We start from the raw sequence: 17,227 nt of genomic DNA, 5'->3' as shown, positions 1-17,227 counted from the left end.
ACATGTACAGTTCATGCCTGTACGCGAATCAGCGGCCACTCTGTAAACATGTACAGTTCATGCCTTCATGCAACTCACTCGCCACTCTGCTGTAAACATGTACAGTTCATGCCTTCATGCAACTCACCGGCCACTCTGCTGTAAACATGTACAGTTCATGCAACTCACCGGCCACTCTGCTGTAAACATGTACAGTTCATGCAACTCACCTGCCACTCTTCTGTAAACATGTACAGATCATGCCTTCATGCAACTCACCTACCACTCTGCTGTAAACATGTACAGTTCATGCCTGTACACGAATCATTGGCCACTCTGTAAACATGTACAGTTCATGCCTGTACGCGAATCAGCGGCCACTCTGTAAACATGTACAGTTCATTCCTGAACGCAAATAACCGTCTACTCGGTGAACATGTACAGTTCGCCTGTAAGCGAATCATCGGCCACTCTGCAAACATGTACAGTTCCTGCCTGTACGCAAATCACCGTCCACTCTGTACACATGTACATTGCATGCCTGTATGTGAATCAGCGGCCACTCTGTAAACATGTACAGTTCATGCCTGTACGCGAATCAGCGGCCACTCTGTACACATGTACATTGCATGCCTGTACGCGAATCAGCAGGCACTCTGTACACATGTACAGTTCATGCCTGTATATGAATCACCGTCCTCTCTGTAAACATGTACATTGCACGCCTGTACGCGAAACATTGACCACTCTGTAAACATGTACAATTCATGCCTGTACGCGAATCAGCAGCCACTCTGTACACATTTAATCATGCCTGTACGCGAATCACTGTCCACTCTGTAAACATGTCCAGTTCATTACTGTACAAGAATCATTGGCAAATCTGTAAACATGTCTAGTTCATTCCTGTACATGAATCACCAGCCACTCTGTAAACATGTACATTGCATGACTGTACGTGAATCATCGGCCACTCTGTAAACTTGTACAGTTCATGCCTGTACGCGAATCAGCGGCCACTCTGTACACATGTACAGTTCATGCCTGTACGCGAATCACTGTCCATTCTGGACACATGTACAGTTCATGCCTGTACGAAATCACCAGCCACTCTGCTGTAAACATGTACAGTTCATGCCTGAACGTAAATAACCGGCCACTCTGCTGTAAACATGTACAGTTCATGCTGAATCACTGGTCACTCTACTCTAAATGTGTGCAGCTCATTCCTTCATGTAAATTACAGGCCACTCTGCTGTAAATGTGCGCAGCTCATGCCTTTATGCAAATCACCTGCCACTCTGTTTTAAACATGTAAAGTGAATGCTTTTATACAAATCACCCACCATTCTACTGTAAACTTGCACAGTTCATGTCTTTTTTTTTGTGTGAATCACTTGCCACTGTGCTGTAAACATATATGGTTCATTTCATGAATAGCTCATGCCTTAGTGCGAATCACCATACAATCAACATATACAGTTCATGCCTTTTTCTCAATCATGTACAGCTCATGCCATCATGCAACTCACCGGCCATTCTGTGGTGTAAACATGTACAGCTCATTCCTTTATGGGACTCACTGCCACTCTGGTGTAAACAGGTACAGCTATTCTTCATGCGACTCACTGCCACTCTCATGTAAACATGTACAGCTCATCCCTTCGTGCGACTCACTGCCACTCTCGTGTAAACATGTACAGCTCATCCCTTCATGCGACTCACTGCCACTCTGCGTTAACTGTTTACAGTTCATGCCTGTATGCGACTCACTATCGACCCAATAAACATAAACAGATCAAGCCTTTATGCAAATCACCGCCAGTCTGTTGTAAACATGGACAACTTACCGGCCACTCTGTAAATATGTACAGCTCTGTCCTTTATGCAAATAAACTGCCACTCTTCTGTACATGTATAGTACATGCTTCAGTTGAATCACATGTTAGTCTTCTGTGAACATGTACAGTTAATGCCTTCAAGCAGCTCATCTGCCACTCTGCTGTAAATGTATAGTACATACTTCAGATGAATCACATGTTGGTCTTCTGTGAACATGTACAGTTCATGCTTTCATGCAACTTGCCTGCCACTTTGCTGTGAACGTATAAAACATGCTTCAGATGAATGACATGTTGGTCTTCTGTGAACATGTACAGTTCATGCCTTCATGCAACTCACCTGGCACTCTGCTGTAAACATGTACAGTTCATGCCTTCATGCAACTCACCTGGCACTCTGCTGTAAACATGTACAGTTCATGCCTTCATGCAACTCCCCTGGCACTCTGCTGTAAACATGTACAGTTCATGACTTCATGCAACTCACCTGCCATTTTGCTGTAAACATGTACAGTTCATGCCTTCATGCAACTCACCTGCCACTCTGCTGTAAACATGTACAGTTAATTCCTTCATGCAACTCACTCGACACTCAGTTGGTAATATGTATACTTCATGTCTTTATGCAAATCATTAACCACTCTGTAAACATGTACAGTTAATTCCTTCATGCAACTCACTCGACACTCAGTTGGTAATATGTATACTTCATGTCTTTATGCAAATCATTAACCACTCTGTAAACATGTACAGTTGATGCCTTTAGGTATATCACCTGCCACTCTGGTGCAAACATGTACAGTTCATGCCTTCATGCAACTTACCTGCCACTCTCCTATAAACATGTACAGTTCATGCCTTCATGCAACTCACTCGCCACTCTGCTGTAAACATGTACAGTTCATGCCTTCATGCAACTCACCTGCCACTCTGCTGTAAACATGTACAGTTCATGCCTTCATGAAACTCACTCGCCACTCTGTTGGTAAAATGTATACTTCATGTCTTTATGCAAATCAGTAACCACTCTGTAAACAGGTACAGTTCATGCCTTCATGCAACTCACCTGCCACTTTGATGTAAACGTTTAAAACATGCTTCAGATGAATGACATGTTGGTCTTCTGTGAACATGTACAATTCATGCCTTCATGCAACTCACCGGCCACACTGCTGTAAACATGTACAGTTCTGCCTTCATGCAACTCACCTGCCACTCTTCTGTAAACATGTACAGTTCATACCTTCTTGCAACTCACCTGCCACTCTTCTGTAAACATGTACAGTTCATGCCTTCATGCAACTTCCCTGCCACTCTGCTGTAAACATGAACAGTTCATGCCTTCATGCAAATCACCTGCCACTCTGCTGTAAACATGAACAGTTCATGCCTTCATGCAACTCACCTGCCACTCTGCTGTAAACATGTGCAGTTCATGCCTTCATGCAACTCACCTGCCACTCTGCTGTAAACATGTACAGTTCATGCCTTCATGCAACTCACCTGCCACTCTGCTGTAAACATGTACAGCTCATTCCTTCATGCAACTCACTCGCCACAGTTCATGCCTTCATGCAACTCACCTGCCAATCTGCTGTAAACATGTACAGTTCATTCTTTCATGCAACTCACTCGCCACTCTGTTGGTAATATGTATACTTCATGTCTTTATGCAAATCATTAACCACTCTGTAAACATGTACAGTTCATGCTTTCATGCAACTCACCTGCCACTTTGCTGTAAACGTTAAAACATGCTTCAGATGAAGCACATGTTGGTCTTCTGTGAACATGTATAATTCATGCTTCATGCAACTTGCCTGCCACTTTGCTGTAAACGTATAAAACATGCTTCAGATGAATGACATGTTGGTCTTCTGTGAACATGTACAGTTCATGCCTTCATGCAACTCATCTGCCACTCTGCTGTAAACATGTACAGCTCATGCCTTCATGCAACTCACTTGCCACTCTGCTGAAAAAATGGGCAGTCCATGCCTTCATGCAACTCACCTGCCACTCTGCTGTAAACATGTACAGTTCATTCCTTCATGCAACTCTCGCCACTCTGCTGTAAACATGTACAGTTCATGCCTTCATGCAACTCACCTGCCACTCTGCTGTAAACCTGTACAGTTCATTCCTTCATGCAACTCACCTGTCACTCTCTTGGTAACATGTATACTTCATGTCTTTATGCAAATCATTAACCACTCTGTAAACATGTACAGTTAATGCATTTAGGTAAATCACTTGCCACTCTGGTGCAAACATGCACAGCTCATGTCTTCACACGACTCACCAGCAAGCCTGTAAACATGTACAGCTTATGCCATCATGCCACTAACTGGCCACTCTACTGTAAACAAATGTCTCATTACATCACATACTAATACCACACGTGGCATTACAACGCGGGTATTACTACGCAATGACATGCCATTACATCGCAAAATTTTACCACGACTATGCCTTTACCACGCATGCCATTATAATGCAAAGGCATGCATGGTAAAGGTATACTCATGGTAAAAGTTTGCAAGGTAAGTGACTTGACCCTACCCAACCCTAAATCCTACACTACACAAACACCACAACACTACCCTAAAATACTACCCCCAGCACGACCCTCCCCCTTCCCCCAGTCTGGTCCCTGCACTCAAACACTACCCTGCATGACCCCCCAACACTACCCTAAAACACTACCCTACCCTACACAAACACTACAACACTACCCTAAGCCCTATAACAATACACTACACAAACACCACAACACCACAACACTACCATAAAACCTAAAGCACTACCCTCAACACGACCCTACCCCCTTCTCCCTGTCCAGTCCCGACACTCAAACACTATCCTGCACGACCCCTTGACACTACCCTAAATCCTAATATACAACCCTTCACTACACAAACACCACAACACTACCCTAAACCCTAAAACACTACCCCCAGCGTGACCCTCCCCCACCCCGGTTCCTACACTCAAACACTACACTGCACGACCCACAACCCTACACTACACAAACATTACAACACTACCCTAAACCCTAAAAAAATAACCCCCCACCCCTAGCCCAATCCCCCTTCCCTCTCTCTCCTCGTGGTTCCTGCGTCTGAGGGGCGGTGCACGGTGCATGGCGTTGTGAGGAAATGGAACCGCCTCAGTTTCCTCACAACGATGTGGATCACCATTACATCGCATGCGTTGTAAGAGCGCATGCATTGAAATAAAATGCATAGTAATGGCTACGCATTGTTACATCGCATGCGTTGTAACAACATGCAGGGAAACAGCCACGTTGCAATGTCTGTTTTCCACTGTAAACATGTACAGCTTATGTCTCCATGTGATGCGGCAGCTAGCCTGTAAACATGTACTGCTCATGTCTTCATGCGACTCGCCAGCCACTCGGCGGTAAACATGTACTGCTCATGCCATCATGCGATTCACCAGCTAGCCTGTAAACATGTACAGCTCGTGTCTTCATGAGACTCGCCGGCCACTCTGCTGTATAAATGCACAGCTCCTGCCATCATGCGACTCACCAGCTAGCCTGAAAGCATATACAGCTCATGCTGTCATGTGACTCACAGGCTAGCCTGTAAACATGTACAGCTCATGTCTTCATGTGACTCGCCAGCTAGCCTGTAAACATGTACAGTTCATGCCGTCATGCGACTCACAGGCTAGCCTGTAAACATGTACTGCTCATGCCATCATGGGACTCACCAGCCACTCTGCTGTAAACATATACTGCTCATGTCTTAATGCGACTCACCAGCTAGCCTGTAAACATGTACAGTTCATGCCTTCATGCTGTGTTTGTTACCAGGTATGTTTACCCAAAACATCATAAACGTTGTTGAGTGTTTGTCTCCGACTATCCGTCCTTATATATTGGCACCATGTATCCCAAAGTAGCTTTTAAGCATCTATGTCAAACACCCACTCTTGCTACCTCGATGCCTTTGTATTGCAACATACACCGCCCCGGTGTCCAGGGCAGGAGACGGGGTGCTGGCCAGTCCTTCTGAAGGCCGGTAGGGTTGGGGCAGAGACTGACATGTCACCAATGGCCCAGTGTTAAGTATTCTCCTCTCAGACTCTGTGGCTGCACGAGCTGCCTTTAGAACAATGACTGCCCTGGTGTCCAGGGCAGGAGACAGGGTGCTGGCCAGTCCTTCTGAAGGCGGGTAGGGTTGGGGCAGAGACTGACATGTCACCAATGGCCCAGTGTTAAACACTCTCCTCTCAGACTTTCTGACTTCACGAGCTGCCTTTGAAGCAATGACTGCCCCGGTGTCCAGGGCAGGAGGCAGGCTGCAGTTCAGTCCGTCTGAAGGCCGGTAGGGTTGGGGCAGAGACTGACATGTCCCAGGCTGTGCCACCGACTCGCCGTGCACCACTGCTTCCAAATGCCGTGATTGGTACGAGGGGCCCTTGAAAGGCCCTTGGGGGCGGGAGGGGCTGCGGCATGTTAACCCCATCATTTCACTGGGGACCCCAGCTGCCTTCCTCGCCAGGGATATGTACCTCTCGTATAAGGTGCCTGGACACACGTGGGTCACCCATGCACTGCTCTCTTCGTTGCCAGGACTGGACTGTGGAAGGGGGTGGAGCATGCCCTGGGGCCAAACAAGACAGGTGCCAGCCGCGTCCTGTAAACTGAGACGGGGCTTCCTGCATTTCATGGAAACCCCCCTCCCCCGTGTCACGCGCACACACACTTACACCTCCCGCCCTGGGGTCACATGAGCGCCTCTATCTATAGAGGGCACCATCTGACCACATGTGGTATCACTGGGGATGCAGGCGATGACATCATAGATCAGAGGGAAGCGAGCAGGCACTGTCACTGGGGAGGGGAAGAGGTGACGCCATGCTCTTGGGTTTCACGAGTAGGGCATCTATCTATAGAGCAATGTATAAGAGCACACGGGGCATCGGTTGTCTCAGCGTGTGTCTGTCTCTAGAGAGATGTACAGGAGCACACGGGGCATCGGTGGCCTCAGCCGTGCATCTGTCTCTAGAGAGATGTACAGGAGCACACGGGGCATCGGTGGCCTCAGCCGTGCATCTGTCTCTAGAGGGATGCACAGGAGCACACGGGGCATCGGTGGCCTCAGCCGTGCATCTGTCTCTAGAGAGATGTACAGGAGCACACGGGGCATCGGTGGCCTCAGCCGTGCATCTGTCTCTAGAGGGATGCACAGGAGCACACGGGGCATCGGTGGCCTCAGCCGTGCATCTGTCTCTAGAGGGATGCACAGGAGCACACGGGGCATCGGTGGCCTCAGCCGTGCATCATTTCACTAGAGAAATGCACAGGAGCACACGGGGCATCGGTGGCCTCAGCCGTGCATCTGTCTCTAGAGGGATGCACAGGAGCAGCACATGAGGCATCGGTGGCCTCAGCCGTGCATCTGTCTCTAGAGAGATGTACAGGAGCACAGGGGGCATCGGTGGTCTCAGCCGTGCATCTGTCTCTAGAGGGATGCACAGGAGCACACGGGGCATCGGTGGCCTCAGCCGTGCATCTGTCTCTAGAGGGATGCACAGGAGCACACGGGGCATTGGTGGCCTCAGCCGTGCATCATTTCACTAGAGAAATGCACAGGAGCACACTATGGCCAGGTATTACCTACACCCCCTCCTCCCTTAACCAGACCCAGACAATGACATTAGAGGAGTTTTGGATGTGGGGGGCGTAAAACCCCCCGGCCGTATTTATTAAACACAATTAATAAACATTATTAGTATATAAAATATTTACAAAAGTTACGCAGAAAATGATGCATTACATTGATTACAATTGATAAGTACAGATGTCAGATGGCTAACCTTAACATAACTCTAATACAAAGGTTTCCCATCCAAATGTAACACATCTTTAATAATCATCACAGCATTTACTTTTCTGCGTCTCCTGTTTGGGCCTAAAACAAGGTCACTAACTGGTGTCAGATCCGTATCAATTTAACCACGCCCTCCAGCCGGAGTGTGCATGCGCAGAGGGCCTGTTTACCGTGAGGGTACTTCCCCCCCCCCCCCCCCCCCCCAGTTACCCCCGTACGCTCTGTATATTATCTCCATAAAAGGGGCCCTTGCAGTTTGACTGGGTGTCAGAGGGAACATGTGGTTAGAACTGATTGAGGACTTTCCTACAATCAGTTTGCTGCTGGGCAGTAAGGCTGCCTGCCAAGGCTACTCCATCAACTGACCCATCATCAGGGTTCTGAGAGAGGAGATCAGGAAGAGGGTCACTCTCTTTTTCCTGTCCCTCATCAGTTGCCATGAGCAGACCCATGTCTGTCCTGTCCACAAACGTTTTCAGGCAATTCACATGGTCCATCAAGTAGGTGACCTCACCTTTCTTTTTAAGGATGATGTGGGGGCCGATCCATTTGTCTTGGAGAGCTGCTGAGGTCACAGGCTCCAACACCCACACTTTCTATCCCGGCTGGTGAACAGTCAGTACAGCCTTTTGGTCCTGCCAAGCTTTCTGAAGCGCCTGGCTGGCCTCAAGGTTTTTGCTTGCCTTCTTCATGTACTCAGCCATACATGAATGCAGGCCAAGGACATGGTCGACTATGTCATGGTTAGGAGGTTTGAGAGGCTGTTCCCATTCCTCCTTAACCAGACACAGTGGAGCCCTAACTGTATGTTCAAACAGAAGTTCAAATGGGCTGTAGCCAACCCCCTTCTGTGGAACCTCTCTGTAAGCAAAGAAAAGGCGGTGTACTAAGAGATCCCATTTTCACCTGAGCTTTTCTGGGACTCTCACAATCATACCCTTTAGGGTCTTGTTTAACCTTTCAACAAGCCCATTGCACTGTGGGTGGTAGGATGTGGTAAACTTGTTACTTGGACTCTTTCCACATTGCAGTTATGTAACTAGACATGAAGTTGGTACCTCTGTCTATTAGGGAAGCCCACCCTGGAAAACATTCCCAGGAAGGACCTGGCCACTACAGGAGCTGTAGTGGTTTTAAGGGAAATAGCCTCTGGATACCTAGTCCTAGTGGCATGGTCCACCACCACTAGGATGTAACTGTGTCCAGATGAAGTTGGAGGGTTCAGGGTACCAACAATGTCAATCCCTACCCTCTCGAAGGGAACCCCAACCACTGGGAGTGGAATTAAGGGGTCCTTTGTAGTGCCACCTGACTTACCACTGGCTTGGCAAGTGACACAGGAGCAACAAAACTCCTTGTTGTCTTCGGACATGTGGGGCCAGTGAAAATGAGGGGCAATCCTGCCCCAAGTCTTACTTTGCCCAAGGTGTCCTGCAAGGGGATTATCATGTGCCAAGGAAAGAATAAAACCTCTGAACTTCTGGGGTATTACCAATCTCCTGGTGGCACTATGCTTGGGGTCTCTACCTTCAGAATACAGAAGCCCACCTTCCCAATCGGTCCTATGGGACCTACTTACATTCCCTGCCTCCTCAGCAGCAGCTTCCTGTCTGAGCTGTTCAAGAGAGGGACAGGATTTCTGCTCCAAACTCAAGTCTGTCATTAGTTCCAGTATTGAGGATTAAGTGCTGTAGCTGGGCACCAGAAACCACCAGCTCAAATTAAGTACTGATGTGTGTACAGGGATACTAGAAACTATCACAGTGGCGCATGTGAGCATGGGGACACTGACATAGGGATGCTAGAAACTGGAAAAGAGACGCATGTGAGTATAGGGACATTTACATAAGGACATTGAAACCGGTAAAGAGATGCATATGGTATGTGCAGACTGCCATAGGGATGTTCAAACTGGCAAAATCACGCATGTAGGCATGGGGCCACTGACTCAGGGACACTGACATATGTAGGTGTGGAGACATTGACACAGGGAAACTGACACGTGAGCTGGGGACCAGGGCAAGACTGGCCGTAGCAGGCACTGGGTGTTTCGCCGGTGGGCTGCCAGGGAGGGGGCTGGTTTTAGAGCACCCCACCCCAGGGCCGTTTGAGCTCTTTGCCAGGGCCTATTTTGGTTCCCAGTCTGGCCCTGGAGTGGACACTGACACATGTGGCCATCGGGACACTGACTCAGGGATGCTGACACCTGTGGGCATGGAGACATTGACACACGGACACTGACACATGTGGGCATGGGATCACTGACACAATGGACAACAACACCTGTGGGCATGGGACACTAACTCAGAGATACTGACACCTGTGGGCATGGGACACTAACTCAGAGATACTGACACCTGTGGGCATGGGGACACTGACATATTGATACTGACACCTATGGGCATGGGGACACTGACATATGGACACTGAAACCTGTGGGCATGGGGACACTGGCATATGGACACTGAAACCTGTGGGCATGCGGACACTGACACATGTGGGCATGGGGACACTGACACATGCACACTGACACCCATGGGCATGGGGACACTGACACATGCACACTGACACCTATGGGCATGGGGACACTGACACCTGTGGGCATGGGGACACTGACACATGGACACTGACACCTGTGGGCATGGGGACACTGACACATGGACTCTGACACCTGTGGGCATGGGGACACTGACACCTGTGGGCATGGGGACACTGACACATGGACACTGACACCTGTGGGCATGGGGACACTGACACATGGACACTGACACCTGTGGGCATGGGGACACTGACACATGGACACTGACACATGTGGGCATGGGGACACTGACACATGCACACTGACACATGTGGGCATGGGGACACTGAAACCTATGGGCATGGGGACACTGACACATGTGGGCATGGGGACACTGACACATGGACACTGACACATGTGGGCATGGGGACAGTGACACCTGTGGGCATGGGGACACTGACACATGGACACTGACACCTATGGGCATGGGGACACTGACACCTGTGGGCATGGGCACACTGACACATGGACACTGACACATGTGGGCATGGGGACACAAACACATGGACTCTAACACATGTGGGCATGGGGACACTGACACCTGTGGGCATGGGGACACATGGACTCTGACACATGTGGGCATGGGGACGCTGACACATGGACACTAACACATGTGGGCATGGGGACACATGTGGGCATGGGGAGACTGACACATGGTCACTGACACATGTGGGCATAGAGACACTGACACATGTGGGCATGGGGAGACTGACACATGGACTCTGACACCTGTGGACATGGGACACTGACACATGGACTCTGACACCTGTGAGCATGGGGAGACTGACACATGGACTCTGACACATGTGGGCATGGGGACACCGACACATGGACTCTGACACCTGTGGACATGGGACACTGACACATGGACTCTGACACCTGTGGACATGGGACACTGACACCTGTGGGCGTGGGGACACTGACACCTGTGGGCGTGGGGACACTGACACATAGACACTGAGACCTATGGGCATGGGGACGCTGTCACATGGACTCTGACACATGTGGGCTTGGAGACACTGACACAGGGACACCGACACAGGGACACCGACACAGGGACACTTGGACATAGGGACATAATGCACTGACACTGGCACTCAAACGTGTGCAGCGCCGCTGGCACTGGAGGGCAGAGGGACAATCATGGGTGGGACATACAGCGTGCCACTGAGGTACCCGCAGACACGGATATGTGCATGTAAACACGCCATTCGGTGTTCCTCACAGGTCTCAGACTCTCCAGGGCCTTCACTTTGTAAAACGCTGATCCTCGGCGGTGCTTCCGACCTTTGTGGAGACATGAAGGCAGCCTTCGGCCTCCACACACCGTGACCCCGCCCCAGCCCTGCCATATTACCCCAGCCCCTCCGCCAGCGAGCGGGCACCGCCGACTGACAGGTGCCATGCCTGTGTATGTAACATGTGATCTGTGCCAGTGCAGCGAGACCCAAGGGTCACAGGGGCAGTTAATGAAGTCTACCCGGAAGTGCAACATTTGCCCCCAGTCTTCCCCCAAAGATTCCTTGGGAAGAAAGCAGGGGCAACATTTTAGTGTACGGAGTTGTTTGGAAACTCCCACCTGAGCACTTTTTCATAAAAACCCCTATGTTCCTGAGTTACTGTAATGTTAAAAGAACTTAGACTAATATTAACACTTAAAAAAAACAGAAAATGAGTTGTGTTCTATAAAAATGCCACCAAATAGCAGCGTTTTTAATTGATGTTGGGTGGCGACGGAGGTGGGGGGGGGGGCTGCTTTACCTACCCAGCCCCAGGGCGCCTGTAATACTGAATATGTTCATGGGGGGGCCTGTCCTAACAAACGCCCCCTTGCCGTTCCCCCTGGCTACAGACCTCAGGGCAGAGAAGACGGACTTGAATCCAGGGCTCTTGCAGAGGCGGGGGCGGCCGGTGCATTTTAAGCAGGCGCGCGACTAGCGGGGCCGCGCACACACATTTTAAAATGTAATACAATCATTGAAAAGCCCCAGCCAGACCCCCACGAGGAACATAAAAACTAATATCGAAGAAAATGACTTTCCCCGGACAACGGGGAAATGAGCAGATAGAAAAAATAAACTAAGAATGAAAGTGAAACTTGAAACGAGCATTTGTTGAGGGTCACGTGCAGGCGCTAGTGGGGGTCCAGGCGCGCGCCAGCTCCAGGTGAAAGGTCGGAATCCCCGCTGCTGAAAATAGCGCCTCTGTGTGTGCGTCGCTCCGCCCTTCGGCAAGTGCAGCGCTGCGGCGGAGGCGGCGCTCTGACCTCACCGGCTGCATTAAGCTGCCAGCCTCGTCGGCGGCGCTTCATTCAGCCCGGACCGAGGAGGAGGCGAGAGCAGCGCTGCCTGTCAGGGGAGATCCGTGCATCGAGTGCCGCGAAGCCCCCAGGAGCGCTACCCCCGCCAGAGCCCGCAGCAGCGCCTGCACCCGGCCCCAGCGCCCAGTACGGACTGGAGAGCGGCCCTGCGTCTCTCTCCTCTCCTCCACACCGTTAACCCATGAGATTTTTCAGGCTGACTTTCAAGTGCTTCGTGGATGGTTTCTGAGGCGCTTTATCTTGTTTTTGACTAAATCTTGGGGAATTTTGCTGGCATTTAGCTCACTGCTCCCCCGGCCCCGACCCTCCCCCCTCCCCCAATTTATTTTGTATATTTGTTATTCCCCCTCTACTGATTAGTGTTATTTTTGTACATTGTTTTGGGACCTTGGTTTGCCTCCCTGCCCTCTCGAGTCAGCGACAGACTAAAGGGGTGCCCCCTGTGGAGGGCAGGACGACCCGTCTGAAGCGCCTCGCTGAGGAAAAGAAACGCTACAAAAACTTGAAAACTGATCTCCGAATGGAGAAGTGTCGGGGGTCGCTAACCAACGGGACCTGCCACGGCTCGCTGGAGGAGAAAAAAGGGCAACTGATTCCCAATGGAGGCGGGCATGATGCCGACATGTGTGCCAATGGCTCTGCCAAGCTGCCCGGAGGGTACCCCCCGCCGGGGCTGCGGGAGCCCACCACCGAGCGCGCCACCTGGACCCGACAGATGGACTTCACCATGTCCTGCGTGGGCTTCGCCGTGGGCCTTGGCAACGTGTGGCGCTTCCCGTACCTGTGCTACAAGAACGGCGGAGGTAGGCGCCTTGAGGCCTTTCTGTGATACTTGTGGCATTTGCAGCGCTTTCTTTTCTACCATAGACGCGTAGTGTCGCAGTACTGCAAATAACAACCTATATACGTGTTATCAACGCGACAAAACGAAATGTGACCCTCTGGAGTCACAAAGATCTCAGCAGCAAGTAGTGAACCCAGAGAGCTACCCAACTCTCTTCGGTGTGTCTTTCAGTGCCCTTATTAAGTGTTTCCCCTTTACTTCACGCCTGTGCCATACGTACTGTGCGTCCTGCCATCTGATTGGATGCTTGGTTCACCTACGTGCACAGAACCCTGCTGACAAAGAGGGACTCTGCCCCCTCCCCACCAGCCGAGGACAGAGGCGCAGTGTTTCATGTAGTCGCGTCTCTCACTGGTCACGGCTCCTCGGAGCTGTCTCACACCCTCTGCGTTTGTTCACGACCCTGCTTTAAATCGTGCACACCCCGCTGCCACCTGTCCAGGGGGCATCCTGTACCGCCCCCTCACCATAGTCCAGGCGATGGCCTCACGTCAAAGCCCTGCTGGGAGTATTCCCGGGGCGTGGTGGATCTCCGCCCTGCTTACATTCACGCCTTGAGTGGTGGAAGGCCCCTGAGCCCCTCCACGTGTTCTGCGTGGCCCCCCTTTTTTGCATTGTGCCTCTCAAGACAATAGTTAATCATTGTACTGGTGCACTTGCATAGCGCTTCGTACTCCGGGAGAGCAACGAAGCCCTATACGTTTTATCGGTTCCTGGACGCCCTATTGAAATTGTGTGCCTAGAATAGAGCTGGGGGTGGTAAGCGCTAGATGGGAGAGGGGTCTTCTGTTCACGCGATTCGAAGACCTGCTCCAAACATTGTGGCGCGCGTTGGCAAACCGAAAGAGACCCAGTTTGGGACCAGTCAGATCTGTAAGCGAAGGAGGTGTGGCTCTAATGCATGCTGCTTGCTTTATCTACTTCAGAAGGATGAAAGGCCGAGCCCGCTTACAGTTCTGAAGCAGACTCCCTTAAAAGCATTTGTAAACTTGGTGTTCTCACTATAGTTCCCCTCCTCCTTGGATTGTTTGGCTCTGTAGTTTAGTCTGTCTGGCAATAGCGCTTTGGTACCTGGGGTTTTAGTGCGCTTTATAAAACAATATCATGTCACGTCATTCCTGGGAATGACGTGGAAGCCTGCAGGTTTTAAAAAGATCCCCATAGGGGATTACTTTCTGGGGGAGCTGTGTGACTAACATTGGGATCTATGAGCAGCTGGTTACAAAGAGATCAGGGGGGGAGGGGGGGGAGCTTTCCAGCTCTGCTTCTGTCTCAGCAGGGGTAGGTTAATTTGTACACAAATAGTTGGGATGTTATAACGTGCATTTCTAAAGCGCACATTCGCCAAGAAGGGTATCTTGGCCTGAATAACAGATGTGTATTCTTCCCAACTCAATAGTGCACATTTTATCGACCTCAAAAGGCTGAGAGGCTGAGTAGACCCACCAGGATTTAAACCTGTGACCATGAGGTCAAACACAGGCCCTAGAGTGGACCCATTAGTCAACTAAGGCGCTAAACCCAGGGAGCGATAGCTGGAGTCCGATCTTTTATCGAAGGAGGTGACAGACCTCTAGGGCGACCCTCAAGCCACATCACTGGCTCTGACCCGGCCCGTCTGGCCTGTTGTGGTCTCGCAGGATAGGCCTGCCGGGCAGTTGCCCGAGGTGTACAGCACGTCACCAGGGCACACACTTGGCAGGGCTGGGTTCGGTCCTATATGTGCACAGGCTGGGCGTGTGTGGGTGGGAGGTCAGGGGGAGAAGCAAAGGCGTCCAGCAGATATGGCGGACCTTTGAACCCTGCAGTAACTAACATGGGCATGGCATGGTCAGTGTGGCACAATAAACATATGTAAGAGGTGGAGAATAAAAAATCTTTTTTTTATATATGTAACCCTCACCCACTCTAATAATGGCATGCTTCGTCATCGGGTTCCCCCTGACCCCTGTAAGTCAGGGTGGGCTCAACCGTGTTCAGGGGGCTCTTTGTATATTGATGTATGTGTCGGGACATGACGTGTGAGTAACAGTTCCTCATCTTCTCCCAAGGTATCCCTTCATTTGCGGGGTGGAAGGGAAGGGTTAAAATGAGCTATGAAAGGGGCAACAAAGGGGTGCTATGGTCCTATGACCCCTGTAGCTCCAACATGTTTCTGCCCTACACCACTGATCGTTCAAGGCATTCGTCAGGGCGGGTTTGTTGATGGTCAGTTTGGCACCTTTTATGGGAGAGGGCACCAAAGACTTCTGGTAAGGTAGACATAAGTTGCTGGGGATAATTTGCAGGAAGCTGGGGTCCGTGCCCTGCCCTCCTCGCCCAGGAGTCTCGGAATATGAGGGAACATTAGGAATGCTGCACACAGTAACAGTGGTATGCATGTATGTAGCGCCAACATACATGCGTAGGTATGAAGCAGCGCAGAGCTGCGCATCACGTGTGAGTGGGGACGAGCTATAAGAACCTTTTGGCGCATGTGCATGAAGTGACTAGCTCAGAATCACGCGGTGCTGAGTCAAGCGCCGATGCCGGCATTCGCCGCAGCTCTAGTCGCTAAGAGCCCCTGAAGAGGAGGAAGGAGAGACATTCCAGCTGCTGAGCACGTACAGGATGCCTCGACTTCCTAGAATTCAAGGTCACCGCGTGAGGGGAGCTACGGGCGACATGAGAAGTGTGAGCCTTGAGTGACAGAGAATGGAGGGGGGGGGGGGGCGGAAGAGCTGGTGCTGCAGGAAGGGGATCACAGCGTGTTGGGGGCGGTGGGCAGTGCCCCAGTACTGTAAAGCTGTCACAGGAGTAAACGTCTTGGGCCCTGCTGCCTCTGTCATCCTATCACGATACACACCAACTCGCACCCTGCGATCCGTAGTGCACGCTTGTACCCACACTGAATTCACCCAGCGCCCTCTGCAAGCGCCAGGACGTCAGCCTGCAAGGCGCTTGCACGGTAGCTACGTCACATGCAACCATGGGTCACACACGCCTTACAAGAGCACACATCTCAAAGTAAAGCAGTAAGTGTACGTGGAAAACATATGACTCATTGTACACATGTACAGTTCATGCCTGTCTGTGGTTCACCCCACCACTCTATAAACATGTACAGTTCATGCCTGTACGCGAATTACTATCCACTCTGTAAACATGTACGTTTCATACCTGAATACGAATCACCGGCCACTTTTTAAACATGTACAGTTCATGCCTGTACGCGAATCACCATCCACTCTGTACACATGTACAGTTCATGCCTGTACACGAATCACTGTCCACTCTGTAAACATGTCCAGTTCATTACTGTACAAGAATTATTGTCCACTCTTTAAACATGTCTAGTTCATTCCTGTACATGAATCACCAGCCACTCTGTAACCATGTACATTGCATGCCTGTACGGGAATCACCGGCTACTCTGTAAACATGTGCAGTTCATGTCTTTACGCAAATCACAGGCCACTCTGTAAACATGTACAGTTCATGCCTGTACATGAATCACCAGCCACTCTGCTGTAAAGATGTACAGTTCATGCCTTTACGTGAATCACAGGCCACTCTGTTAACATGTCTAGTTCATTCCTGTACATGAATCACCAGCCACTCTGCTGTAAAGATGTACAGTTCATGCCTTTACGCGAATCACAGGCCACTCTGTTAACATGTCTAGTTCATTCCTGTACATGAATCACCAGCCACTCTGTAACCATGTACATTGCATGCCTGTACGGGAATCACCGGCCATTCTGTAAACATGTACAGTTCATTCCTCAACGCAAATCACCGTCCACTCGGCGAACATGTACA

General features: G+C 50.4%; 1 protein-coding gene across 3 annotated transcripts in view; it reads left to right on the top strand.

The window, feature by feature from the left end:
- The window catches only part of SLC6A8 (solute carrier family 6 member 8), a 293,475-nt gene that overhangs the window by 140,228 nt on the left and 136,020 nt on the right, over positions 1–17,227 (top strand). The window contains exon 1 of one of the 3 annotated variants that reach the window (XM_085629798.1): positions 12,849–13,385. The exons of the other annotated variants lie outside the window; for them this stretch is intronic. Coding sequence (XP_085485924.1) covers positions 13,103–13,385 — 283 coding nt within the window. The 5' untranslated portion in view covers positions 12,849–13,102. Of the gene's footprint in view, positions 1–12,848; positions 13,386–17,227 lie in introns of those variants that run through there. 3 annotated transcript variants of the gene reach the window in all.

The sequence above is a fragment of the Triturus cristatus genome, chromosome 10, assembly GCF_964204655.1.
Source record: "Triturus cristatus chromosome 10, aTriCri1.1, whole genome shotgun sequence".
In the NCBI taxonomy this organism is placed as follows: domain Eukaryota; kingdom Metazoa; phylum Chordata; class Amphibia; order Caudata; family Salamandridae; genus Triturus; species Triturus cristatus.
The sequence above is the reverse complement of the archived record's forward strand: the minus strand, read 5'-3'. Positions and strand labels throughout refer to the sequence as shown.